Below are 27999 nucleotides of genomic sequence, written 5' to 3'. Positions count from 1 at the left end.
AGAGAGCTACACACTGGGAGAGAGCTACACACTGGGAGAGAGCTACACACTGGGAGAGAGCTACACGGGGAGAGAGCTACACACTGGGAGAGAGCTACACAGGGAGAGAGCTACACACTGGGAGAGAGAGCTACACACTGGGAGAGAGCTACACACAGGAGAGAGCTACACAGGGAGAGAGCTACACAGGGAGAGAGCTACACAGGGAGAGAGCTACACACTGGGAGAGAGCTACACACTGGGAGAGAGCTACACACAGGGAGAGAGCTACACAGGGAGAGAGCTACACACTGGGAGAGAGCTACACACTGGGAGAGAGCTACACACTGGGAGAGAGCTACACGGGGAGAGAGCTACACACTGGGAGAGAGCTACACAGAGAGAGAGCTACACACTGGGAGAGAGCTACACAGGGAGAGAGCTACCCACTGGGAGAGAGCTACACAGGGAGAGAGCTACACACTGGGAGAGAGAGCTACACAGGGAGAGAGCTACACAGGGAGAGAGCTACACACTGGGAGAGAGCTACACAGGGAGGGAGCTACACACAGGGAGAGAGCTACACACTGGGAGAGAGCTACACAGGGAGAGAGCTACACACTGGGAGAGAGCTACACAGGGAGAGAGCTACACACTGGGAGAGAGCTACACAGGGAGAGAGCTACACACTGGGAGAGAGAGCTACACAGGGAGAGAGCTACACAGGGAGAGAGCTACACACTGGGAGAGAGCTACACACTGGGAGAGAGCTACACGGGGAGAGAGCTACACACTGGGAGAGAGCTACACAGGGAGAGAGCTACACACTGGGAGAGAGAGCTACACAGGGAGAGAGCTACACACTGGGAGAGAGCTACGCAGGGAGAGAGCTACACACTGGGAGAGAGCTACACACTGGGAGAGAGCTACACACTGTGAGAGAGAGCTACACAGGGAGAGAGCTACACAGGGAGAGAGCTACACACTGGAAGAGAGCTACACACTGAGAGAGAGCTACACACTGAGAGAGAGCTACACGGGGAGAGAGCTACACACTGGGAGAGAGAGCTACACAGGGAGAGAGCTACACAGGGAGAGAGAGCTACACAGGGAGAGAGAGCTACACAGGGAGAGAGAGCTACACAGGGAGAGAGCTACACACTGGGAGAGAGAGCTACACAGGGAGAGAGCTACACAGGGAGAGAGAGCTACACAGGGAGAGAGAGCTACACAGGGAGAGAGCTACACACTGGGAAAGAGAGCTACACAGGGAGAGAGCTACACTGGGAGAGAGAGCTACAGACGGGGAAAAACAGCTGCTGTAATTAATGACCAGTTGAGAAATAAGACAATCAAGGGAAGAGAAAGTATTCTCATCGCAGCAAAGTGTGTGCGTGCCCATGTTTTCCGTAATTCAAACAACATACCCTGTCGTTAAGCTAGATATTCCCTAAACCAACCATTTCTTCCATACGTAATTAATGATCACAACTTCAACTTCCAATGAATTTCCTCATAGGTGAAAGTTCTCCTGAGAGAGAGAGAGAAGTGTTCAACACAACACCGCCTGGGAAAAACAGAGGAACTGAGGAAACTGCCTCTCAACATAAAATCATAGAACAAAATGTTTTGGTCCGGGTGTTGTGCAAGTTTTAATCCTGTTACTTGATGCTAACCACAAGAATCCTAATTCATTATTAGAACCATTCAAACGGTAGGTGGCATATACAACATTAGATGGTGGGTGGTGAGGGAATGGTGGTTTCTGAAGGAATGGTGGGTGGTGAAGGAATGGTGGTTTCTGAAGGAATGGTGGTTTCTGAAGGAATGGTGGGTGGTGAAGGAATGGTGGGTGGTGAAGGAATGGTGGGTGGGTGGTGAAGGAATGGTGGGTGGTGAAGGAATGGTGGTTTCTGAAGGAATGGTGGGTGGTGAAGGAATGGTGGGTGGTGAAGGAATGGTGGGTGGTGAAGGAATGGTGGTTTCTGAAGGAATGGTGTGTGGTGAAGGAATGGTGGGTGGTGAAGGAATGGTGGTTTCTGAAGGAATGGTGGGTGGGGAGGGAATGGTTGTTTCTGAAGGAATGGTGGGTGGGGAAGGAATGGTGGTTTCTGAAGGAATGGTGGGTGGGGAAGGAATGGTGGGTGGTGTAGGAATGGTGGTTTCTGAAGGAATGGTGGGTGGGGAAGGAATGGTGGTTTCTGAAGGAATGGTGGGTGATGAAGGAATGGTGGGTGGTGAAGGAATGGTGGGTAGGGGAGGAATGGTGGGTGGTGAAGGAATGGTGGGTGGGGAAGGAATGGTGGGTGGTGTAGGAATGGTGGTTTCTGAAGGAATGGTGGGTGGGGAAGGAATGGTGGTTTCTGAAGGAATGGTGGGTGATGAAGGAATGGTGGGTGGTGAAGGAATGGTGGGTGATGAAGGAATGGTGGGTAGGGAAAGGAATGGTGGGTGTTGAAGGAATGGTGTGTGGTGTGTAATGGTGGGTGGTCAAGGAATGGTGGGTGTTGAAGGAATGGTGGTGGTCAAGGAATGGTGGGTAGGGCGGGAATGTTTTTTTTAAAGAAATGGTGGGTGGTGGTTAATGGTGGGTAGTGAAGGAATGGTGGGTGGTCTTTAATGGTGGATGGTGAGGGAATGGTGGGTGGTGGTAATGGTGGATGGTGAGGGAATGGTGGGTGGTGGTAATGGTGGGTAGTGAAGGAATGGTGGGTGGTGGTTAATGGTGGGTAGTGAAGGAATGGTGGGTGGTGGTTAATGGTGGGTGGTGAAGGAATGGTGGGTGGTGAAGGAATGGTGGGTGGTGAAGGAATGGTGGGTGGTAAAGGAATGGTGGGTGGTGGTTAATGGTGGGTGGTGAAGGAATGGTGGGTGGTGAGAGAATGGTGGGTGGTGGTAATGGTGGGTGGTGGTTAAGGTTAATGGTGGGTGGTGAGTAATGGTGGGTGGTGTGGGAATGATATTGTATGTTTTGCTGGTTGTCCTTCCCAAGTCTCTAGGATCTAGTCTTTCTCCTCAGTGATTTGGAAGAGTAAAAATAATAGATACAGTACTTGTTGTCAGTTTGCTGTTGCAGTAAGGGAAATGCATCATCGAATGTTATGACACTTTCAAAAATGGTCTTCATTAGTAATTTCATCCTTTTTTTAAAAGTATTTGATGCAATACACGCAAAGTGGGATGTAGTACACGCAAAGTGGGATGTAGTACACGCAAAGTGAGATGTAGTACACGCAAAGTGGGATGTAGTACACGCAAAGTGGGATGTAGTACACGCAAAGTGGGATGTAGTACACGCAAAGTTGATGTAGTAACAACACGCAGAAGTGCCCCCTTATCAGTCAACTTCCTACACCATTCTATGATGCATGACTGCACCTTTTCATTTGACCTGTCTGATGAAAACACACACACACCATTCATGCATGCACACACACACACACAACACACACAGACACAAAAAAAAACACATACACACGCAAACACACGCTGGGTCTTACCCATGATGAAGTCGTTGGTCAAGTATAAGAAGTAGACAGGGCAGGGGATGGTGACCACCTGTCCTGTATTGGCGCTGGGCCAGCAGGCCACCTTGTCCCACGTCCCACTGCAACCTGGGGGAGAGAGGGGGAGGCGGGGAAGGAGGGAGGGGGAGGGGGGGAGAGAGGGGGAGGGGGGGAAGGAGGGAGGGGGAGGGGGGGGGGATCTTGAAATAATAACCAACGTGCTCACTCAAAGATAAGCCTTAAAAACAGAGATAACCTTTTAGAGTTATGTCCTTTTCCTCACGATGTTCAAAACTCATAGAAGGAGAGAGGGGAGTGGGGATGGGGGAAGGAGAGAGGGGAGTGGGGATGGGGGAAGGAGAGAGGGGAGTGGGGATGGGGGAAGGAGAGAGGGGGAGGCAAGTGAGAGGAGGAGGGGGGGAGAGAAGGGGAGAGCGAGAGAAATATGGATTAGAGGAGGAAAGGTAGATGGAGAGAGAAAGAGACAGACAGACATACATACATACATACATACATACATACATACATACATACATACAGACAGACAGACAGACAGACAGACAGACAGACAGACAGACAGACAGACAGACAGACAGACAGACAGACAGACAGACAGACAGACAGACAGACAGACAGACAGACAGACAGACAGACAGACAGACAGACAGACAGACAGACAGACAGACAGACAGACAGACAGACAGACAGACAGACAGACAGACAGACAGACAGACAGACAGACAGACAGACAGACAGACAGACAGACATAACAGAGAGACATAGACAGAGAGACATAGACAGAGAGACAGAGAGAGAGAGACAGACAAGCAGAGACAGACAGAGAGACAGAGAGAGAGAGACAGACAAGGAGAGACAGACAGAGAGACATAGACAGAGAGAGAGAGAGAGACAGACAGAGTGAGACAGAGACAGAGAGAGACAGAGACAGAGAGACACACAGAGTGAGACAGAGAGAGACAGAGACAGATAGACAGAGAGCGAGAAAGATAGAGAAAGAGAAAGAAAGAGAGAGACAGAGAGAGAGAGACAGACAGAGAGAGAGAGAGAGAGACAGACAGAGAAACAGAGAGAGAGACAGAGAGAGAGAGAGACAGACAGAGAAACAGAGAGACAGACCAGAGAAACAGAGAGAGAGACAGAGAGAGAGAGAGACAGACAGAGAAACAGAGAGACAGACAGAGAAACAGAGAGAGAGACAGAGAGAGAGAGACAGACAGACAAACAGACAGAGAGACAGACAGAGAAACAGACAGAGAGACAGAGAGAGAGAGAGAGAGAGAGAGAGAGAGAGACAGACAGACAAACAGACAGAGAGAGAGACAGAGAAACAGACAGAGAGACAGACAGAGTGAGACAGAGACAAAGAGAGACACACAGAGTGAGACAGAGAGAGACAGAGACAGATAGACAGAGAGCGAGAAAGATAGAGAAAGAGAGACAGAGAGAGAGAGAGACAGACAGAGAAACAGAGAGAGAGACAGAGAGAGAGAGAGAGACAGAGAGACAGAGAAAGGCTCTTGAAAACCCTGTGTGATTGATGATCTCCACATTTACAAAGAGATTAAAGATGATTCATGTTCTCCTGTGTGCAGAAAAAACTAACCCACACTGTGAATGTTTGTATGTTTCTAGGACAGCCAATCAGTAAATCTAAGGTCACATCACATAGAGTTAACTACAGATGTAGGATCTTAATTGGAGCCAGTTTGCTACAGAAGGAAAATAATCCTGCAGCAACAGGACATTTTTTTTTTTTGTGGATAATAATTAATGGACATTTTTGTAGGGGTTGATATTTTTTTAGTAAGGGAAAGATCAAGTCTGAAATCTCAAAGTGGAAATTAAAAACTTTTTAAACCTCCAATACACTGCAAATTTGACATTTCTTTCATTGCTAGAAAGTTCTCATGTAACAGGGTGATCAAATGAATATCCTACATCTGTACATGGGCCAGTGTCGTGCCACATAACTTTAATAACCAACAAGCTCTCACAGCCTCAGAATTAGACGTTCATACATGTTTTTTTCCAAACGTCACATTTCATGGTGTGTTTTAAGATTAAGTTTAGCCATCAACTCTGAATTTTTTAAGGTTAGGTTTCAGTTTAGGCATTAACTAAAAAGTTTGAGATAAGGCTTAAAACAAAAATCTAAAAAATGACTTTCTATGGATGGATTCAACCTTTTGGTATCAGAGGCAGACGCTGTTGAATAACCCATTAAATGCTTCATAAAACACTGTCATAGGCTGCTACTATTGATACTATTATTTTGTTTCATATCTCAGTAAAAATGGAGTATTTTAGCTCTCACACCGACGTCGAGAAAGCAATCCAGAGAAGAAATACACCTGCATTCACTTTTGAATCCACTTTCATCGTCTGAAAAGGCCATTTGCGAGTTGAGAGCCGTATTACCCTGAGGATCTCTTTGTGTTGGAATCAACAGAATGTGTACAATGGAAGAAACTGCATCTAAATTAAAATGATAATGAATGCTAAATTACTTTTATTTTAATTTTATAAATAAGGCAGGGGAATAGTCAGTGTGTGCATCCCAAATGGCCTCCTTATTCCCTACATGGACCTGATGGGCCCTGGTCAGAAGTAGTGCACTACGTAATGAATTGGGTGCCATTGCAGACTCAACCAGTAAGTGTTGTCACCCACGTGTGGTATGACATCGCATCACCAAGCCTCGGGATGCTTGACACAATTGTGAATAAAGTCTAACCCCCCCTCCCCGTTCAAGAATAACATTTCTCTATTCTATCACAAACTGTATGATCACATACCAGATCATGCTTCATATAAAGCTTACCTAATAACAATGGTAATTATGACTTAATATACTGGGTGTTAATAGGCATTAAACAGTTGGGACGGTTCAATGGTAATAACTGTGTTTTAATATCATAAAAAGACATCAATAGGAGTACTCTGTCACATGAAAACATACTGCAGTACTACAGTCTGCAAAAACATTAATTGCTATAGTATATATTGCAGTTTTCTTTTACTACAGTATTTATACTATAGTTAACTGTAAATACTACAGTATACTACAGTAAATACTACAGTAAATACTACAGTATACTACAAAAAAACACTACAGTATATACTACAGTGTACTACAGCACATACTACAGTAAATACTACAGCACATACTACAGTGTACTACAGCAAATACTACAGCAAATACTACAGTATACTACAAAAAAACACTACAGTATATACTACAGTGTACTACATCAAATACTACAGTAAATACTACAGCACATACTACAGTAAATACTACAGTAAATACTACAGTGTACTACAGCAAATACTACAGTATATACTACAGTGTACTACAGCAAATACTACAGTAAATACTACAGTGTACTACAGCAAATACTACAGTAAATACTACACTAAATTCAGCGAAAACACTACAATGAAAAATACTATGCACTACATCATTTATTTGGTCAGTATCCATCATCAGAGTGTCTCTATTAAAAAAACACTGTACGAGGATAACATCTCTGCAGATAAATTGTTGATGAGAATCTATTGCGTTTCAAAGCTACACGGTTTACATCTTCTAACTACAGGATCCGACTGTGTTGAACGTTTGTCTGAATGAATCTAATACATAGCTTGTAAAAGCCATGAGAAGATGTACTGTTTATAAGACCTAAAAGGGATGTACAGGTTACGTGGTGAGACTCTGACTCTGTACAGGTTATATGGTGAGACTCTGACTCTGTACAGGTTACGTGGTGAGACTCTGACTCTGTACAGGTTACGTGGTGAGACTGACTCTGTACAGGTTACATGGTGAGACTCTGTACAGGTTACGTGGTGAGACTCTGTACAGGTTATATGGTGAGACTGACTCTGTACAGGTTATATGGTGAGACTGACTCTGTACAGGTTATATGGTGAGACTCTGACTCTGTACAGGTTACATGGTGAGACTCTGTACAGGTTACGTGGTGAGACTCTGACTCTGTACAGGTTACGTGGTGAGACTCTGTACAGGTTACATGGTGAGACTCTGTACAGGTTATATGGTGAGACTGACTCTGTACAGGTTATATGGTGAGACTGACTCTGTACAGGTTATATGGTGAGACTCTGACTCTGTACAGGTTACATGGTGAGACTCTGTACAGGTTACGTGGTGAGACTCTGACTCTGTACAGGTTACGTGGTGAGACTCTGTACAGGTTACATGGTGAGACTGACTCTGTACAGGTTACGTGGTGAGACTCTGACTCTGTACAGGCTACATGGTGAGACTCTGTACAGGCTACATGGTGAGACTCTGACTCTGTACAGGTTACATGGTGAGACTCTGTACAGGCTACATGGTGAGACTCTGACTCTGTACAGGTTACATGGTGAGACTCTGTACAGGCTACATGGTGAGACTCTGACTCTGTACAGGTTACATGGTGAGACTCTGTACAGGCTACATGGTGAGACTCTGACTCTGTACAGGTTATGTGGTGAGACTCTTTATAGGTAGTACATAGTAAAGTACTGATTGATACAACGTATAGATGACTAACGGACATGTACAAATACCAAATACTGTAATGTAACTGGTATAAAGCACGCACACACACACATGCACACACACGCACGCACACGCACACACGCATGCACACGCATGCACGCACGCACACACGTACACACACACGCACGCACACACACACGCACACACACACACACACACACACGTACACACACGCACACGCACACACACGTACACACACGCACGCACACGCACGCACGCACACACACACACGCACACACACACACGCACGCATGCACGTACACACGCACGCACACACACGCTGACCTACTGAATTTACCTGTTGTCATGTTTTCTAACTGGGCCATGCACGTCTCTCTCTCCTTGTCCATCTCCAGCATGATGTCACATATCTGAATGGACAGCATCTGTGGGAAAGACAATGTGACGTACGTCAGTGTGACATAGAAGAGGGAACCATGAGACCTGAAGACTTTGTGTTACCGTAGTTCCCTTTAGCCAGAACATCCTCCTAAGACAGCCTGCATAGCAACGGCTTGCTATCTCAGGAGGACATTTTGGCTACCTGATCTTATAGGCCAAGGTTTTAGTTGAACGGACTAACCAAACACAAACACAGTCTTGTGACACAAAGGAGAACCGAGTTTGCCTGGGTTTGCCTGGGTCTGTCAGCTAGTGAACAACTTCGTGTTGACCCTGTAATGCCCTTATCCAATGTAAATACCTGAGATGTGATATCACAGTGATATCACATTTGACAAACGACTCGTGAATCATAACCACCAAACAGTTAAAGCACCTCAATGGATGAATTATGAAAAGCTCAAAGAACCGTATCCATCACCTCCGGAGAATGGAAGTACCGACTGGTCGTCTGAAACTCAATCTGAAGAGACGCATGAAGATGTCAGACACACACATTGTAAACTTCATTCAAACCTTTGATTGTTTGACTTACATTATATTTCTTTGAGAAAAGACGTAAGGCTGAAACATCAAGTCTCTGATAAATCCCCTCCTCCTTGTTTTTGTTGCCTATAGTATGTAGCCCTATGATAAATAACATATTCCTCAGTCTTCAAAACAACATGCATTTCACATGATCACAAGTGAAATTGTTTTTTTTTAAATAAACATGTTTTCATATGATCACGTGATCTTATGTGAAGTTAATCCGATAACGTGACAACATCTAAAGCGACATGTGAACATAAAACGAAACATGAAAACGTGATATCACATGTGAAGTGTTCCAAAAAAAAAACGAGTTTTCACCTGATTTCACACGTGAAATTTCAAGTGAAATCATGTGAAATTTCCCGCTTGTGAAATCATGTGGGATGTTTTTTTTTCTATAAGGAGTGTTTTCTGGGAAAAACTAAGTCATGGATCATCGTCAGCCATCACCTTAGCTACTTCCATCTGTGGCCAATTTCACTCTTGGCATCATTGACTTTTAAAAAAAAATCTGAGATACTCCGTTCCAACAGAGTGAAGAGCCAGGACCCCATCAGAATATATTTCAACAGACCCCCACTATAATAAATATGTTTCAGTAGATTAGACGAACTGACTTGTTGGAAAGGTAGCATCCTATGACGGTGCCACGTTGAGTCATTGAGCTTTCAGTGCGGGCCATACTACTGCCAATGTTTGTGTATGGAGATTGCATGGCGGTGTCCTCAATTTTACACACCTGTCAGCAACGGGTGTGGTTGAAATAGCTGAATCCACTCATTTACAGGGGTGTCAATGTAGAGTACCAGTAAAAAGTTTGGACACGCCGACTCATTCAAGGATCTTTCTTTATTTTTTACAATTTTCTACATTGTAGAATAATAGTGAAGACATAAAAAACTATGAAATAACACACATGGAATAATGTATTAACCAAAGTGTTAAACAAATAAAAATATATTTGAGATTCTTCAAAGTAGCCACCCTTTGCCTTGACAGTTTTGCACACACTTAGCATTCTCTCAACCAGCTTCACCAGGAATGCTTTTCCAACAGTCTTGAAGGATTTCCCACATATGCTGAACATTTGTTGGCTGCTTTTCCTTCACTCTGTGGTCCAACTCATCCCAAACCATCTCAATTGGGTTGAGGTCGGGTGATTATGGAGGCCAGGTCATCTAATGCAGCACTCCATCACTCTCCTTCTTGGTCAAATAGAACCCACAAAGCCTAGAGGTGTGTTGGGTCATTTTTCTGCTAAAAACAAAAATGATAGTCCCATTAAGTGCAAACCAGATGGGATGGAGTATTGCTGCAGAATGCTGTGGTAGCAATGCTGGTTAAGTGTGCCTTGAATTCTAAATAAATCACTGACAGTGTCACCAGCAAAGCACCCCCACACCATCACACCTCCTCCTCCATGCTTCACGGTGGAAACTACACTTGATGAGATCATCTGTTCACCTACTCTCCTAACAAAGACACGACAGTTGGAACCAAATATCTCAACATTTGGACTCATCAGACCAAAGGACTGATTTCCACCGGTCTAATGTCCATTGCTTGTGTTTCTTGGCCCAAGCAAATCTCTTCTTATTATTGGGGTCCTTTAGTAGTGGTTTCTTTGCAGCAATTCAACCATGAAGGCCTGATTCACGCAGTCTCCTCTGAACAGTTCATGTTGAGATGTGTCTGTTACTTGAGGGTGCAATTTCTGGGGCTGGTAACTAATGAATGCATCCTCTGCAGCAGAGTGAATAATGATTTCCTTTTGCTTATTTGAGCTGGTCTTTTACCAAATAGGACTATCTTCTGTACACCACCCCTACTATCTTCTGTATACCACCCCTACTATCTTCTGTATACCACCCCTACTATCTTCTGTACACCACCCCTACTATCTTCTGTATACCACCCCTACTATCTTCTGTATACCACCCCTACTATCTTCTGTAAACCACCCCTACTATCTTCTGTAAACCACCCCTACCATCTTCTGTACACCACCCCTACTATCTTCTGTATACCACCCCTACTATCTTCTGTACACCACCCCTACTATCTTCTGTACACCACCCCTACTATCTTCTGTATACCACCCTTACTATCTTCTGTATACCACCCCTACTATCTTCTGTATACCACCCCTACTATCTTCTGTATACCACCCCTACTATCTTCTGTATACCACCCCTACTATCTTCTGTACACCACCCCTACTATCTTCTGTATACCACCCCTACTATCTTCTGTATACCACCCCTACTATCTTCTGTATACCACCCCTACTATCTTCTGTATACCACCCCTACTATCTTCTGTATACCACCCCTACTATCTTCTGTACACCACCCTTACTATCTTCTGTACACCACCCCTACTATCTTCTGTACACCACCCCTACTATCTTCTGTATACCACCCCTACTATCTTCTGAACACCACCCCTACTATCTTCTGTACACCACCCCTACTATCTTCTGTATACCACCCCTACTATCTTCTGTATACCACCCCTACCTTGTCACAACACAACTGATTGGCTCAAACGCACTGAGAAGGAAATAAATTCCACAAATGTACTTTTAACAAGGCACACCTGTTAATTGGAATGCATTCCAGGTGACTACCTCATGTAGCTGGTTGAGAGAATACCAAAAGTGTGCAACACTGTCATCAAGGCAAAGGGTGGCTACTTTGAAAAATCTCGAATATGAAATATATTTTGATTACTACATGATTCCACATTGAACCAGCTAGCAATTAGTTTCTCAGCTACAGTTTGACTTGTGTCCTGTCTGATATTGAAATGTAGCTAGCTCTTACTATAGCTTGGACTATGGAGTAGCTAGCTAGCGAGTGTTGCAAAAGCCCATTGCATGCATTGTAAGGTAGCAGCGTGACAATTTAAAATACTAACGTGTTTTGTGGAAACATTTAGGACTGGCATTTGGACGTGAGCTAACCATCCGTTAGCTAGCTACCTTCTGTGTCAGGTCTCACTATAATAATATGTGACCGACTGTAGACCCCACTACAATAATGTTTCAGTAGACCCCACTACAATAATGTTTCAGTAGACCCCACTACAATAATGTTTCAGTAGACCTCACTACAATAATGTTTCAGTAGACCCCACTACAATAATGTTTCAGTAGACCTCACTACAATAATGTTTCAGTAGACCCCACTATAATAACATGTTTCAGTAGACCCCACTATAATAATGTTTCAGTAGACCCCACTATAACAATGTTTCAGTAGACCTCACTACAATAATGTTTCAGTAGACCCCACTATAATAACATGTTTCCGTAGACCCCACTATAACAATGTTTCAGTAGACCTCACTACAATAATGTTTCAGTAGACCCCACTATAATAACATGTTTCGGTAGACCCCACTATAACAATGTTTCAGTAGACCTCACTACAATAATGTTTCAGTAGACCCCACTCCGATAATATATTTCAGTGGACCCCACTCCGATAATTTATTTCAGTAGACCCCACTATAACAATGTTTCAGTAGACCCCACTATAATAATGTTTCAGTAGACCCCACTCCGATAATATATTTCAGTGGACCCCACTCCGATAATATATTTCAGTGGACCCCACTATTACAATGTTTCAGTGGACCCCACTCCGATAATATATTTCAGTGGACCCCACTCCGATAATATATTTCAGTGGACCCCACTATTACAATGTTTCAGTGGACCCCACTCCGATAATATATTTCAGTGGACCCCACTCCGATAATATATTTCAGTGGACCCCACTCCGATAATATATTTCAGTGGATCCCACTCCGATAATATATTTCAGTAGACCCCACTATAACAATGTTTCAGTAGACCCCACTATAATAATGTTTCAGTAGACCCCACTCCGATAATATATTTCAGTGGACCCCACTCCGATAATATATTTCAGTGGACCCCACTATTACAATGTTTCAGTGGACCCCACTCCGATAATATATTTCAGTGGACCCCACTCCGATAATATATTTCAGTGGACCCCACTATTACAATGTTTCAGTGGACCTCACCGCTAAATCAGACCCCACCACAGTCCTCCAGCGGTTTATCTGATTTATAGCCATTACTTTGCTGGATGAGACTCTTCAGCTGTGACATTAATCAAATATGTTTTTAGAACCGGCCCATATGGCTGGAGGTCCCTCGGACAGACTCCCACAAGGAGACTACTGGAGTTTGAAGCAGTGTGATTGTCGCACTGGTGATGTAAAACCTTCATAGAGACCCTCTAGTCTATTCTCTCTCCCCCATTAAGAGGTGGAGGCAGACAGTGTGATTGTAGTGTTGGTGCTTGAGGTGATGGAGGATAAAATGGCATAGTATTCCCTTTATAGTGCACTACTTTTGACCAGGACCCATTAGGGCACTATGTAGGGGACATAGTGAATAGGGTGCCATTTTGGACACATGTCCATGTTCTCCCTCCCATTAAGAGGTTGAAGTTGAGGCAGTCAGTGTGTTGTTAGTTGTGAAAGCCAGAAGTGATGGAGGAGCTCCATGATGGAACTTCTAACTAACACAGCAGTGACTCTCTCTCTCTCCCTCTCTCTCTGTCTCTCTCTCTCTCTCCCTCCCTCTCTCTCTCTCTCTCTCTCCCTCCCTCTCTCTGTCTCTCTCTCTCCCTCCCTCTCTCTCTCTCTCTCTCTCTCTCTCTCTCCCTCCCTCTCTCTGTCTCTCTCTCTCTCTCTCTCTCCCTCTCTCTGTCTCTCTCTCTCTCCCTCCCTCTCTCTGTCTCTCTCTCTATCCCTCTCTCCCTCCCTCTCTCTGTCTCTCTCTCTCTCTCCCCTCTCTCCCTCTCTCTCTCTCTCTCTCCCTCCCTCCCTCTCTCTGTCTCTCTCTCTCTCCCTCTCTCTCTCTCTCTCTCCCTCCCTCTCTCTCTCTCTCTCCCTCTCTCTCTCTCTCCCTCCCTCTCTCTCTCTCCCTCTCTCACTCCCTCTCTCTCTGTTTCTGTCTCTCTCCCTCCCTCTCTCTCCCTCTCTCCCTCTCTCTCTCCCTCCATCTCTCTCTCTCTCTCTCTCTCTCCCTCCCTCTCTCTGTCTCTCTCTCTCTCCCTCCATCTCTCTGTCTCTCTCTCTCTCTCTCTGTTTCTGTCTCTCTCCCTCCCTCTCTCTGTCTCTGTCTCTCTCTCCCTCCCTCTCTCTGTCTCTCTCTCTCTCTCTCTCTGTCTCTGTCTCTCTCCCTCCCTCTCTCTGTCTCTGTTTCTGTCTCTCTCTCTCTCTCTACGGGACAGTATCATGAGTCACTTGTTAACTAATTGTGAAGATAATTAGTGTGTCCTTCATCTGAATTGATAACATCAAGAGTAATTACACTGTAAAGGGGTTACTGTGAATTTGATAGTGGCTTACAGGCAGCTCGGTGCCTAGTAAAAATCAGTACACCTATTGTAATATAAATATGGTATCAAAGCATGTACTGTGTAATGACACAGTACAATCAGTGGCAGCTCATCCATTAGGGCGTTAGGGGTGGTGCCTCATTTGTAATTGGTTGATAAAAGTGAAAAAAAAGAACATACATTATAACATTCAAGGATTTTGTTTAAAATGTCTATAAAAGTGTGGTTAATTTGTATACATTTTACGGTTTACATCATTTTGTTTATTTTCAAAACAAGCTGTTCAGATACCTACTGCTTAGCCATCAGCAGCTCCTGGCATTCGGCCTGCCGTCCAGCGCTTGCCAGCTATTACATTGCTTGCTACTGGGGCGGTGGACTGCAGCAATGAGATTGCATCACATTATTTTCACAACACAAAGTAAATGGACCATCCTGGGATGTTGAAATGAACACACAGGCTCTATCAGGTATTAAACAGTTTGCGCTAAAGAGAAAATTGCAATGAATTTGTGAATAAATAATCATGACAGTGAGTGGGAGGGAGGGGGGAGGAGCTTACTAGCTCGCATGCCAATCAAGTCTAACTCAAATTACTGCCGAGCTCATCGTTCTTGTGACCAGGGTTGGGTAGGTTAAATGTAATCTGGTACAGTTACTTGTCACCTGTCCAAAATGGTAAACAGTAACGTGACTTGTAACGTACTTTACCGGATTACCCAAACTCAGTAACGTAATCTGATTACGTAATCCTGATTATTACTTTTAGATAATTTACCCCTTAAGGAGGTGCAGGTTAGAGTTTTTTTTTGTCATGAATCTTGTTGAGGCAGCTCTGATGAGTGGTCACTAGCTGGCACAGACACAAAGTCAGAAAATCTGATTTTAAACCTAACAATAACCTTCAAACTGCACTATGCAGAAATCGCTCCACCATTTCCTGGTTGCAAAAATTCTAATAGTTTGCCTAATTTCACTTTATGTGACAAATCAAGCATGTATAGTGTGCAGAATCATTATACCATCTAAACCACTGTGAATATATTTTCTCAAACCAAAAATCTAGAAGTTTCAGCTGTTTGAAGCTGGTGTACAAAACTGAAAGTAAAAAGATCAAGTTTAAGAACGGGAATCATAGAAATTGTGATCTACCGCTTCTTTGATTTGCTTTCAATGAGAATGACAGATCTATTGAACCTTTATTTAACTAGGCAAGTCAGTTAAGAACAAATTCTTATTTTCAATGACAGCCTAGGAACAGTTGGTTAACTGCCTTGTTCAGGGGCAGAACGACAGATTTTTACTTTGTCAGCTCGGGGATTCAATCTTGCAACCTTTCGTTTAGTCTTCCAACGCTCTAACCACTAGGCTACCTGCCACCCCATCTATGACTCACATTTCTCTATGATTTTGGTCAGGTCCCCAAAACATTACGCCTAACCCTAACGCTGAAAGTATTTATACTGAAGTACATTTAAAACCAAATACTTTTAGACTTTTACTCAAGTAGTATTTTACTGGGTGACTTTCACTTTTACTTGAGTCGTTTTCTATTAAGGTATCTTTACTTTTACTCAACTATGGCAATTGGGTACTTATTCCACCATGGCTCATTGCTTTGAGTTGAGAAAATAAACGCTGCTCTTGGAATGGCATGCTTTGTTTAAACTGCTGTTTAAGTCCATAAAAATGGTGCAAGTTTGAGCATGTTTCCATTAGGCCTATGGGATTTGTTTATTTATTAAATCAGCACAAATTAGATTGAGCAATAAAAGCCCCAATCGTGGTCTTCTTAAATTAAACTTGTTTTTGACAGGCTGGAGCACAATACCATTGGGGGGAGTTTAGAAGGTAGGAACTCCCTCAAACTTTTATTCAATAGGCTGGGATCTGAACTACACAGCTGTTGCACGATGAGCACATTTTATATTGGCTGTCCACTGGGGCATATTCATTATGTCGATTCTGTTGCAAAGAGTTTCTTAAACGGAAGCAAACGGAACGAAACCGGGAGGGACCTACCTGAATTTGTCCAATAGAAACTCTTGTTTTGTTCTGTTTGCTTCCATTTGGTTCTTAAAACGGTAAACGGTTTCCTTAATGAATACACCGGTTATCTTAATGAATACACCAAAAACAATGTCGCAAAAACAATGATTGATAGGAAGCTTAAATGTATTCAATTCAACCATTATTTGGTTAAAATAAACATATACATTTGTGAACAGCCATCCACAACAACCACAATCTGTAAGGCTCAAAAAACCTAAATGAGAGAGCTGCAGTATGATTCACATCAATGCGCTATGTAGAGCTCAATAATAAATTAAATCCATATCGCCCGTTGGCTACACCCCAGCTTGTCATCCTTACCTCCAAGCCTTTATTGAAGTTGGATAATCTTTGGATGCCGACAGCAGTCACACCCATTGGTAGACATGTATTGAACTGTAGCCTTACAAAAGCCTATTCCTGCTCTTTTCCTGAGATCCATCAAACGCATTGGTGTGTGAGCATCATAGTGGTGGTCTCTGACTTGTGGTCAGCCTCGCTCAGACTGAAAACAATTCACTGCTGATTTGAATGTCAATGAGAACAAAAAAAATGGTGTCAAATATTTTTTGGAGCAAACATCTTTTCTGAATATAAAAGTAATCATCTAGTTTTTCAAAAGTATCTGTAATCTGATTACAATATTTTTGCTGGTAAAGTAACAGATTACAGTTAATTGTTTGGTAATCCATTACATGCAATCCATTACTCCCAACCCTGATTGTGACATTATGCTTGCTAGCTATCCAACCTGGTCTAAGAGCATTGCGTATTATTCTGTAGGTAAATTCGAGACAATGCATTTAGTATGACATGTTACGGTTGGTACAGTTATATAAAACAGATGGTTACTTAAAGCATAAACGAAAGTAGGTGGTTGGGTCAGGGTGGATGGGTTGGGTCAGGGTGGATGGGTGGTTGGGTCAGGGTGGATGGGTTGGCGTATAATGCGAACATCTAGCAACCCAAATGTTGGGAATTCAAATCTCATCACGTCCAACTTTAGCATTTCAGCAGGTTTTAAACTACTTACTACATTTTAGCTACGTTGAAACTACTTAGCATGTTAGCTAACCCCTCACCTAACCTTAACCCTTTAACCTAACTCTTGAACATAACCCCTAGCCTAGCTTAAAGTTAGCGAGCTAGCTAACCTGAGCCACCTAGCTAGAATTCATAATATATCCTACGTTTTGCAAAATCGTAACATATAATACGTTTTTCAAATTTGTAACATATAATAGCAATAGTAATTTGTAACATATCATACAAAATAGGTGATGAACATCCACAAATTAATACGTAACGTAAGATATGATACTAAATCTCTCGGAGTCTCTCGGATTTCCATACAGAATGATACGAAATGCTCTGAGACTAGGTTGAGCTATCCACAGTTAGATCACATGTTGAAGCTGTGCTTGTTGTGTTTTTCCTGTGCTGCTGCCGCCTGCTCATTCAAATGATATCACTTTTGGTAATCAATACAGTGGCAGCATGTGCAGCAGAGGTGATTCTGTTTATACATACAAAACTGAAATAAGTGTATTTATGCTTTTGTTCAAATGCACAGACCAATTTACACTCAGTGGACCGTTTATTAGGTACACCACCCCATTCACGAAAATTGATCGCTCCTACATGCAGGCATTACGGATGGGGGTGTGAGAATGCGGGTCTGGGCAGGTGAGATGTAGTCATTGTATTTGTGTATTTGTCTGTAAATTGTTGTTCGTATTTCTAAGCTTCTATGTATAATAAAATCAAATAAAAAATGTTTAAAAAGCAGGCATTGAGGCATTCAGTTACTGTTCGATTGAAAGTTAGAATGGGCAAAACGAGGGACCTAAGAGACTTTGAGCGTGGGATGATCGTCGGTGCCAGGTGAGCCGGATCCAGTATCTCAGAAACGGTCGCCCTCCTGGGCTTTTCAGGAACAACAATGGCTAAGGGTTTACCGAGAACGGTGCGACAAACAAGCAAAAAACATCCTGTCAGCGGCAGTCCTGTGGGCGAAAACAGCCCGTTGATGAGAGTGGTCGAAGGAGAATGTCAAGAATCGTACAAGGCAACAGATAGGCCACAAACAGACGAATAACGGCGCAGTACAACAGTGGTGTGCAGAACGGCATCTCAGAACGGCATCTCAGAACGACATCTCAGAACTCATCAATCCTTGTCACAGATGGGCTGTTTGCAGCATTAAGACCACAATGGGTTCCAAGACTATCGCATAAAAACAAGAAGAAACAGCTCTCTGGTCAGCCAACACAGGACAACACTGGACAATTGAGGAGTGGAAAAACACTGCCTGGTCTGACGATGGCAGAGCTGCGTGTCGGATCATGACCTGTTGCTTCATGCTGATGGCAGAGTCAGGATTTATGCATAAACAATATGGCTCCATTCTGACCGATGTCAACGGTACAGGCTGGTTGGCGGTGATGTAATGGTGTGGGGAATGTTTTCCTTGTACACGGTAGGTCTCTTGATATCAATTAAGCAACGATTGAACGCCATACCCTAAAGAATTCAGGCTATTGTGGAGGAAAAGGGTGGTCCGACCTGGTACCAGAAGGGTGTACCTAATATACTGACCACTGAGTGTATATGGATATTTTTATAAATAATAGGGACAATTTGTGACATTGAGATCAACATTTCAAAATGATTTGAAACAAAAAAACAAAACAGATTGTCATGCAGTTCCACATGTGTACTTAGAGGAATATATGCAAATTGTCCCATAACTCCACCTATACAACAACACAGGTCTAGGACTACACATCCTATACAACAACACAGGTCTAGGACTACACATCCTATACAACAACACAGGTCTAGGACTATACATCCTATACAACAACACAGGTCTAGGACGATACATCCTATATAACAACACAGGTCTAGGACTATACATCCTTTACAACAACACAGGTCTAGGACTATACATCCTATACAACAACACAGGTCTAGGACTATACATCCGATACAACAACACAGGTCTAGGACTATACATCCTATACAACAACACAGGTCTAGGACTATACATCCTATACAACAACACAGGTCTAGGACTATACATCCTATATAACAACACAGGTCTAGGACTATACATCCTATACAACAACACAGGTCTAGGACTATACATCCTATACAACAACACAGGTCTAGGACTATACATCCTATACAACAACACAGGTCTAGGACTATACATCCTATACAACAACACAGGTCTAGGACTATACAACAACACAGGTCTAGGACTATACATCCTATACAACAACACAGGTCTAGGACTATACATCCTATATAACAACACAGGTCTAGGACTATACAACAACACAGGTCTAGGACTATACATCCTATACAACAACACAGGCCTAGGACTATACATCCTTTACAACAACACAGGTCTAGGACTATACATCCTATACAACAACACAGGTCTAGGACTATACATCCTTTACAACAACACAGGTCTAGGACTATACATCCTATACAACAACACAGGCCTAGGACTATACATCCTTTAAGCAGGGTTCATACAGACATTGGCAGGTCAAATTCAAGGACTTTCAGGGACTTTAAGCACTTAATTCTGATTTTTAAGGACCTCAATATTATACAATATGTAATATAATTTATATAATTGTACATATAAGGTGTACTATACACTGAGTGTACAAAACATTAAGAACACTGGCTCTTTCCACGACAGAGACTGACCAGGTGAATCCAGGTGAAAGCTATGATCCCTTATCCACTTCAATCAGTGTAGACGAAGCGGAGGAGACAGGTTAAATAAGTATTTTTAGGCCTTGAGGTAATTGAGACATGGATTTTGTAGGTGCCATTCATAGGGTGAATGGGCAAGACGACATATGTAAGTGCATTCGAACAGGGTATGTAAGTAGGTGCCAGAAGCACTGGTTTGTGTCAAGAACTGCAACACTGCTGGGTTTTTCACACTCAACAGTTTCCTGTGTGTATCAAGAATGGTCCACCACCCAAAGGACATCCAGCTAACTTGACACAACTGTGGGAAGCATTGGAGTCAACATGGGCCAGTATCCCTGTGGAAACGCTTTCAACACCTTGTATAGTCCATGCCCCGATGAATTGACGCTGATATAAGGGCAAAATGGGGTGCAACTTAATATTAGGAGGGTGTTCCTAATGTTTTGTACACTCAATGTAGACCCCCCCCCTCCCCCAAAAAACATGACAACACATTGATATTCAAATTATTATTACATTCTAAAATATGTGAGACTAATGTGGCCATTGCCTGACTAAATAAGTTGGACGCATGGCTATTTTTCTGTAGCCTATGTGGTCGACGCAGGCACACAAAAACCATTAATAGCATTAATCTCTCCAGTTGAATCGCACCATCGCTGTTTTATTAATGAGAAAGTTACCCCCCCCAAAAAAAGCTGGTTCCTTTTTATAATGGAAGGATTTGCATGGAAAGCAAAGTCGAAGCCAACATTTAGATGCTGTCGTCCTCATAAAAACAGCAACGTGGTTTTACCACAACGGAGTAGCTTAACACCCTTCAAATGAAGCGACGAGAAACAAACAAAACTGGTCACATCTCTCACCAAAAAAGAAAAACGGTTCAACAATGAAATCAAAGATAATTATAAGGGAGCAGGAGAACTTATAAATTGGCTACAATAATTACAAGGATTTTTCAAGCACCAAATTGAGGAAATGTCTGATTTTCAAGGTAGGACCTTATTCCAGTAGTTGAATTTCTGAGCTCCAAGTTTTTAAGTAGGGTATTTCAAGTCCCTTGTTTTGTTTAAAATAGCAGGTGTAACATGGAAAATAAAATGTATTTGGCATGTTTTTTTATTTACTAGATCATATTGTCAATAAAGGCGTCCGCATACTTCAGTTCAGCTGAACCGAACGAGAGCGCTTGCATACTCCCTTAAAATACCTACGCTTTAACATGTTTGTCCATTTTGAGACGCCGTAGCCGGTATACACTTCCTCAAAATATTCCAAATTAATCTAAGATAACTCTTCTTTTTTTTTTGCAGAGGAGATCTTACTGTGACTAAGATGTTTGGTGCAGTATTTCTAAATAATAATTTTAAAAAATGTGCATGAAAATGAGTTGTCTCTCGTTGAATGTCAACAAAGACTTTATGGAAGAATCCGTACTGTTGACCAATCACCGACGAAGGGGATACCGACTTCGGCTTGCCTCCAGAAAAAAACGTGTGTGCCTGAACAGCCGATAAAACCCTCTCTTCCAAACGGTTTCGCCTGGGAAGCACGCGGACGCCTTAAACCCACTAGGCTATCTCTAATTAATAGGAATAGCTCTGGGTGTTGCACAATAGTCTGTCCTACACAATTGCACAGAAGCGGTCTTCTGGTCAGACTCCGGAGACGGGCACATCGTGCACCACTCCCTAGCATTCTTCTTGCCAATGTCCAGTCTCTTGACAACAAGGTTGATGAAATCCGAGCAAGGGTAGCATTCCAGAGGGACATCAGAGACTGTAACGTTCTCTGTTTCACGGAAACGTGGCTCACTGGAGAGACGCAATCCGAAGCGGTGCAGCCAGCGGGTTTCTCCACGCATCGCGCGGACAGAAACGAACATCTTTCTGGTAAGAAGAGGGGCGGGGGCGTATGCCTTATGGCCAACGTGACATGGTGTGATGAAAGAAACATACAGGAACTCAAATCCTTCTGTTCACCTGATTTAGAATTCCTCACAATCAAATGTAGACCGCATTATCTACCAAGAGAATTCTCTTCGATTATAATCACAGCCGTATATATCCCCCCCCAAGCAGACACATCGATGGCTCTGAACGAACTTTATTTAACTCTCTGCAAACTGGAAACGATTTATCCGGAGGCTGCATTCATTGTAGCTGGGGATTTTAACAAGACTAATCTGAAAACAAGACTCCCTAAATTTGATCAGCATATCGATTGCGCAACCAGGGGTGGAAAGACCCTGGATCATTGTTACTCTAACTTCCGCGACGCATACAGACAGAAACTAAAACAAGAAGCTCCCACGCTGAGGTCTGTCCAACGCTGGTCCGACCAAGCTGACTCCACACTCCAAGACTGCTTCCATCACGTGGACTGGGAGATGTTTCGTATTACGTCAGCCAACAACATTGACGAATACGCTGATTCGGTGTGCGAGTTCATTAGAACGTGCGTTGAATATGTCGTTCCCATAGCAACGATTAAAACATTCCCCAACCAGAAACCGTGGATTGATGGCAGCATTCGTGTGGAACTGAAGTCGCGAACCACTGCTTTTAATCAGGGCAAGGTGTCTGGTAACATGACTGAATACAAACAGTGCAGCTATTCCCTCCGCAAGGCTATCAAACAAGCTAAGCGCCAGTACAGAGACAAAGTAGAATCTCAATTCAACGGCTCAGACACAAGAGGCATGTGGCAGGGTCTACAGTCAATCACGGACTACAGGAAGAAACCCAGCCCAGTCACGGACCAGGATGTCTTGCTCCCAGGCAGACTAAACAACTTTTTTGCCCGCTTTGAGGACAATACAGTGCCACTGACACGGCCTGCAACGAAAACATGCGGTCTCTCCTTCACTGCAGCCGAAGTGAGTAAGACATTTAAACGTGTTAACCCTCGCAAGGCTGCAGGCCCAGACGGCATCCCCAGCCGCGCCCTCAGAGCATGCGCAGACCAGCTGGCCGGTGTGTTTACGGACATATTCAACCAATCCCTATACCAGTCTGCTGTTCCCACATGCTTCAAGAGGGCCACCATTGTTCCTGTTCCCAAGAAAGCTAAGGTAACTGAGCTAAACGACTACCGCCCCGTAGCACTCACATCCGTCATCATGAAGTGCTTTGAGAGACTAGTCAAGGACCATATCACCTCCACCCTACCTGACACCCTTGACCCACTCCAATTTGCTTACCGCCCAAATAGGTCCACAGACGATGCAATCTCAACCACACTGCACACTGCCCTAACCCATCTGGACAAGAGGAATACCTATGTGAGAATGCTGTTCATCGACTACAGCTCGGCATTCAACACCATAGTACCCTCCAAGCTCGTCATCAAGCTCGAGACCCTGGGTCTCGACCCCGCCCTGTGCAACTGGGTACTGGACTTCCTGACGGGCCGCCCCCAGGTGGTGAGGGTAGGCAACAACATCTCCTCCCCGCTGATCCTCAACACTGGGGCCCCACAAGGGTGCGTTCTGAGCCCTCTCCTGTACTCCCTGTTCACCCACGACTGCGTGGCCACGCACGCCTCCAACTCAATCATCAAGTTTGCGGACGACACAACAGTGGTAGGCTTGATTACCAACAACGACGAGACGGCCTACAGGGAGGAGGTGAGGGCCCTCGGAGTGTGGTGTCAGGAAAATAACCTCACACTCAACGTCAACAAAACTAAGGAGATGATTGTGGACTTCAGGAAACAGCAGAGGGAACACCCCCCCATCCACATCGATGGAACAGTAGTGGAGAGGGTAGCAAGTTTTAAGTTCCTCGGCATACACATCACAGACAAACTGAATTGGTCCACTCACACAGACAGCATCGTGAAGAAGGCGCAGCAGCGCCTCTTCAACCTCAGGAGGCTGAAGAAATTCGGCTTGTCACCAAAAGCACTCACAAACTTCTACAGATGCACAATCGAGAGCATCCTGGCGGGCTGTATCACCGCCTGGTATGGCAACTGCACCGCCCTCAACCGTAAGGCTCTCCAGAGGGTAGTGAGGTCTGCACAACGCATCACCGGGGGCAAACTACCTGCCCTCCAGGACACCTACACCACCCGATGCTACAGGAAGGCCATAAGGATCATCAAGGACATCAACCACCCGAGCCACTGCCTGTTCACCCCGCTGTCATCCAGAAGGCGAGGTCAGTACAGGTGCATCAAAGCTGGGACCGAGAGACTGAAAAACAGCTTCTATCTCAAGGCCATCAGACTGTTAAACAGCCACCACTAACATTGAGTGGCTACTGCCAACACACTGTCAATGCCACTGACTCTACTCCAGCCACTTTAAATCATGGGAATTGATGGGAAATGATGTAAATATATCACTAGCCACTTTAAACAATGCTACCTTATATAATGTTACTTACCCTACATTATTCATCTCATATGCATACGTAGATACTGTACTCTATATCATCGACTGCATCCTTATGTAATACATGTATCACTAGCCACTTTAACTATGCCACTTGGTTTACATACTCATCTCATATGTATATACTGTACTCGATATCATCTACTGTATCTTGCCTATGCTGCTCTGTACCATCACTCATTCATATATCCTTATGTACATATTCTTTATCCCCTTACACTGTGTATAAGACAGTAGTTTTTTTTGGAATTGTTAGTTAGATTACTTGTTCGTTATTACTGCATTGTCGGAACTAGAAGCACAAGCATTTCGCTACACTCGCATTAACATCTGCTAACCATGTGTATGTGACAAATAAATTTGATTTGATTTGATTTGATTTATATTCGGTGTACAATCCGAGGCACAACAAATATATGAAAACAGAAACACATTACCCTGATGCTTTCTCTGTTAAATCTAAGGAGACCCTGCAGACAATAACAGATGATCAACATCAATTCTCTAGTGATATTAGATCCAACGTGGCACAACTGTCTTCACCTGCACACCTGCATAACAAATGAGACACCAAAATATTCTTGACATTCCTCACAAACACATTTTTTTCCCCAGCTCTTGGGCTGTTGTTGCATCGCATGCGTTATCACAACAGCTGTTCGTCACTTGACCATCATTCATAAAATTCCTTCCTGGATCAGATGAAAATGTCACGGCGTAACAAGAACAAAAGAGTAACGTTTTATGTCACACGATTTTAGACAAATCCGTCAAAACCCCAACCATGATAATGGGTTAAACATTTTAAATAAACACACAATTTTATTGGATATAGCTGTAACAAGTTATCCGGAGTAGGAAATTCTCACTGATACCCTAGTTTATAGAAAGACCCATAAATCTTCCCAAAGAAACAACCAGTAATTTGAAAACTTGGATTAATAATTATGTTGTGCTGCTTTGTTGAAAATATGACAACCCCCATTTGCATTGATGTGGCACTATAACCACATAGGAGTTAGATTAGTACAGCATTCTCATTCACAGGTTCAACAAATATAGCCGCTTAGAAGGCACGACTCAAAATATGTTAATGAGCCATAAACAACAATACCATGCACTGGTCAAAAGGTTTTTGGAGATCCTAAAATACGGTACAGTACTGTATTCTGTGGGGTGGAATTACAGCACCATACATCAATTATTTCCCCGCCCACAACATTTCCCAGAATGCACCATAAATTACATTATGCTGCAGTAAAACGTTTCAGGGGATTTTACTGTTGATAATACAAAATAATTACTGTATAATTTACCGTTTTCCGTAACACTGTGTAGCAGAACAAATGTGCAAGGTTTACGGTAACATTGCAAAGACAAGATGTTTAAATTTCTCTTGACGTCATTGTCACCACCGTCATTCTCCTCTTCCTATTCCTTCGCATTGTCATCAAAGTGTAGGATGATGCATTACATTGCTTTGAGAAAAGCCCTCAGACTCATCTAGGAAATATGGCTAGTGGGTGGTTTGAAATGTTATTTCAAGGGAAGCCAGCAATCAGAGAAAGAGCTGCGTTATTCTGACAGGCATCCTGGTGTGAATTCATAGCATCCCTCCGTAGGTTGAAGACAATAGTAACAAGGACACTGATGCTGACTGGACAAACAGAACAACCTGAACTACAGAGCAGGCAGACAACATGGAGGCTGTTGCCATGGTGTCTTATTGCAAGTAAGAAAAAATCATCACTGCCTTATTTCACAGGAAATGAAGAGAAACCAACCATCAAATAACTGACATTAATGACTATTTCACTTTTTTTGATATCCATCAACTTTGGAAAAATATCAAATAAAGCCTAACTTCTGTAACACTCCTCAACTCTAAGAAAAGTGTAGTTTATACGCCAGTGTACACTTTTTATTTTTTAGGTGCATATTCAGCTCAGAAATCAAATATTAGGTTCAATATCAAAATTCTGTTTCATAAATCAATATTGGTTCAAATATGAAATACTGCAGAATGTCTTATGTATCAGGGTGCCTTGTGTTGGAATGTAGGCAGGATGCTGTCTAAAAATCCCATACCAGGTGAAAAGGGATGGTACTGCAGGTATAGCAGCATATTGTCGCCTCACATCTGGGGCCCTGTAGACCTGGGGCCCTGTATAGCTGGGGCCCTGTAGACCTGGAGGTACACAACACACTCCCCACCTCTCGTCATGATCCGTCCGGCCGTTACCGAGAACCACTATACAATTTTTTGGGACAGGGTTGGTAGCATTTTTTACTCAAATTCCAGACTAGATAAACTGACCATCGAACTTAGATCCAAATTAATACATTTGCAGGTGCAACAGTTTTTATTAAATTCATAAATGTAACGCACTCACGTGCACATTTATGCCCAATAAAAACCAACGATGGGCTACCTTTTTGTAGCATTTCTAATAAACATATTTTCAGCCGAATCTCAGAGTTCTAAAACCGAGTGCAACTCGGTTGCAGCGCAACAGTAGGAGCTAGCTAGTAACTAGCCCAGCTTACACCAGTTGAATGAGAAGCAGAATGGAAGTTAGCTAGCTAGTAGAAGGCTAGCAGCTGTAGCTAGCTACAGCTTACACCAGTTGAATGAGAAGCAGAATGGAAGTTAGCTAGCTTGTAGAAGGCTAGCAGCTGTAGCTAGCTACAGCTTACACCAGTTGAATGAGAAGCAGAATGGAAGTTAGCTAGCTAGCTAGGTATATTTTGCTATGGAAGGTTTTTTATATGTCTGAAGTCATCTGTGTACAGCGCTGACCTGGAATCAGAACTGACCTGGAATCAGAACTGACCTGGAATCAGAACTGACCTGGAATCAGAACTGATCTGGAATCAGAACAAATACAGTGTCATGAAAAATACTCCCTTCGTGATTTTCTCTATTTTTGCATATGTTTAATACTGAATATTATCAGACCTTCAACCAAAGCCTAAAATTAAATAAAGGGAACCTGAGTGAATAAATAACGACAATTACATACTTATTTCATTTATTTAATTAACAAAGTTATGCAACACCCAATTCCCCTGTGTGAAAAAGTAAATGCCCCCTTACACTCAATAACTGGTTGTGCCACCTTTACTTTTTTTTCTTTTTTTTTACCTTTATTTTACTAGGCAAGTCAGTTAAGAACAAATTCTTATTTTCAATGACGGCCTAGGAACAGTGGGTTAACTGCCTGTTCAAGGGCAGAATGACAGATTTTGTACCTTGTCAGCTCAGGGATTTGAACTTGCAACCTTTCGGTTACTAGTCCAATGATCTAACCACTAGGCTACACTGCGATGACTGCAGCAGTGTTTGGTTTTCACCAAGCATAATGTGACCCATTACATCCCAAAAAATGTAAACTTTTGACCCATCTAGCCATA

At 43.2% G+C, this 27999-nt stretch overlaps 1 protein-coding gene across 2 annotated transcripts in view; it reads right to left on the bottom strand.

Moving 5' to 3' along the window:
- The window catches only part of vipr1a (vasoactive intestinal peptide receptor 1a), a 130277-nt gene that overhangs the window by 88457 nt on the left and 13821 nt on the right, over positions 1 to 27999 (bottom strand). For both annotated transcript variants that reach the window (XR_004206410.1, XM_031810660.1), the window contains exons 2-3: positions 8372 to 8459; positions 3480 to 3593 (exon numbers count right to left, since the gene is read on the bottom strand). Coding sequence is in view for 1 of the 2 variants with exons in the window: in XM_031810660.1 (XP_031666520.1) it covers positions 3480 to 3593; positions 8372 to 8459 (202 nt within the window). In the remaining variant the exon portion in view is untranslated. The remainder of the gene's footprint in view (positions 1 to 3479; positions 3594 to 8371; positions 8460 to 27999) is intronic.

This window comes from Oncorhynchus kisutch, linkage group LG30 (assembly GCF_002021735.2).
Source record: "Oncorhynchus kisutch isolate 150728-3 linkage group LG30, Okis_V2, whole genome shotgun sequence".
Lineage (NCBI taxonomy): Eukaryota > Metazoa > Chordata > Actinopteri > Salmoniformes > Salmonidae > Oncorhynchus > Oncorhynchus kisutch.
Note: the sequence above shows the minus strand (reverse complement) of the source record. Positions and strands in the feature narration are given on the sequence as shown.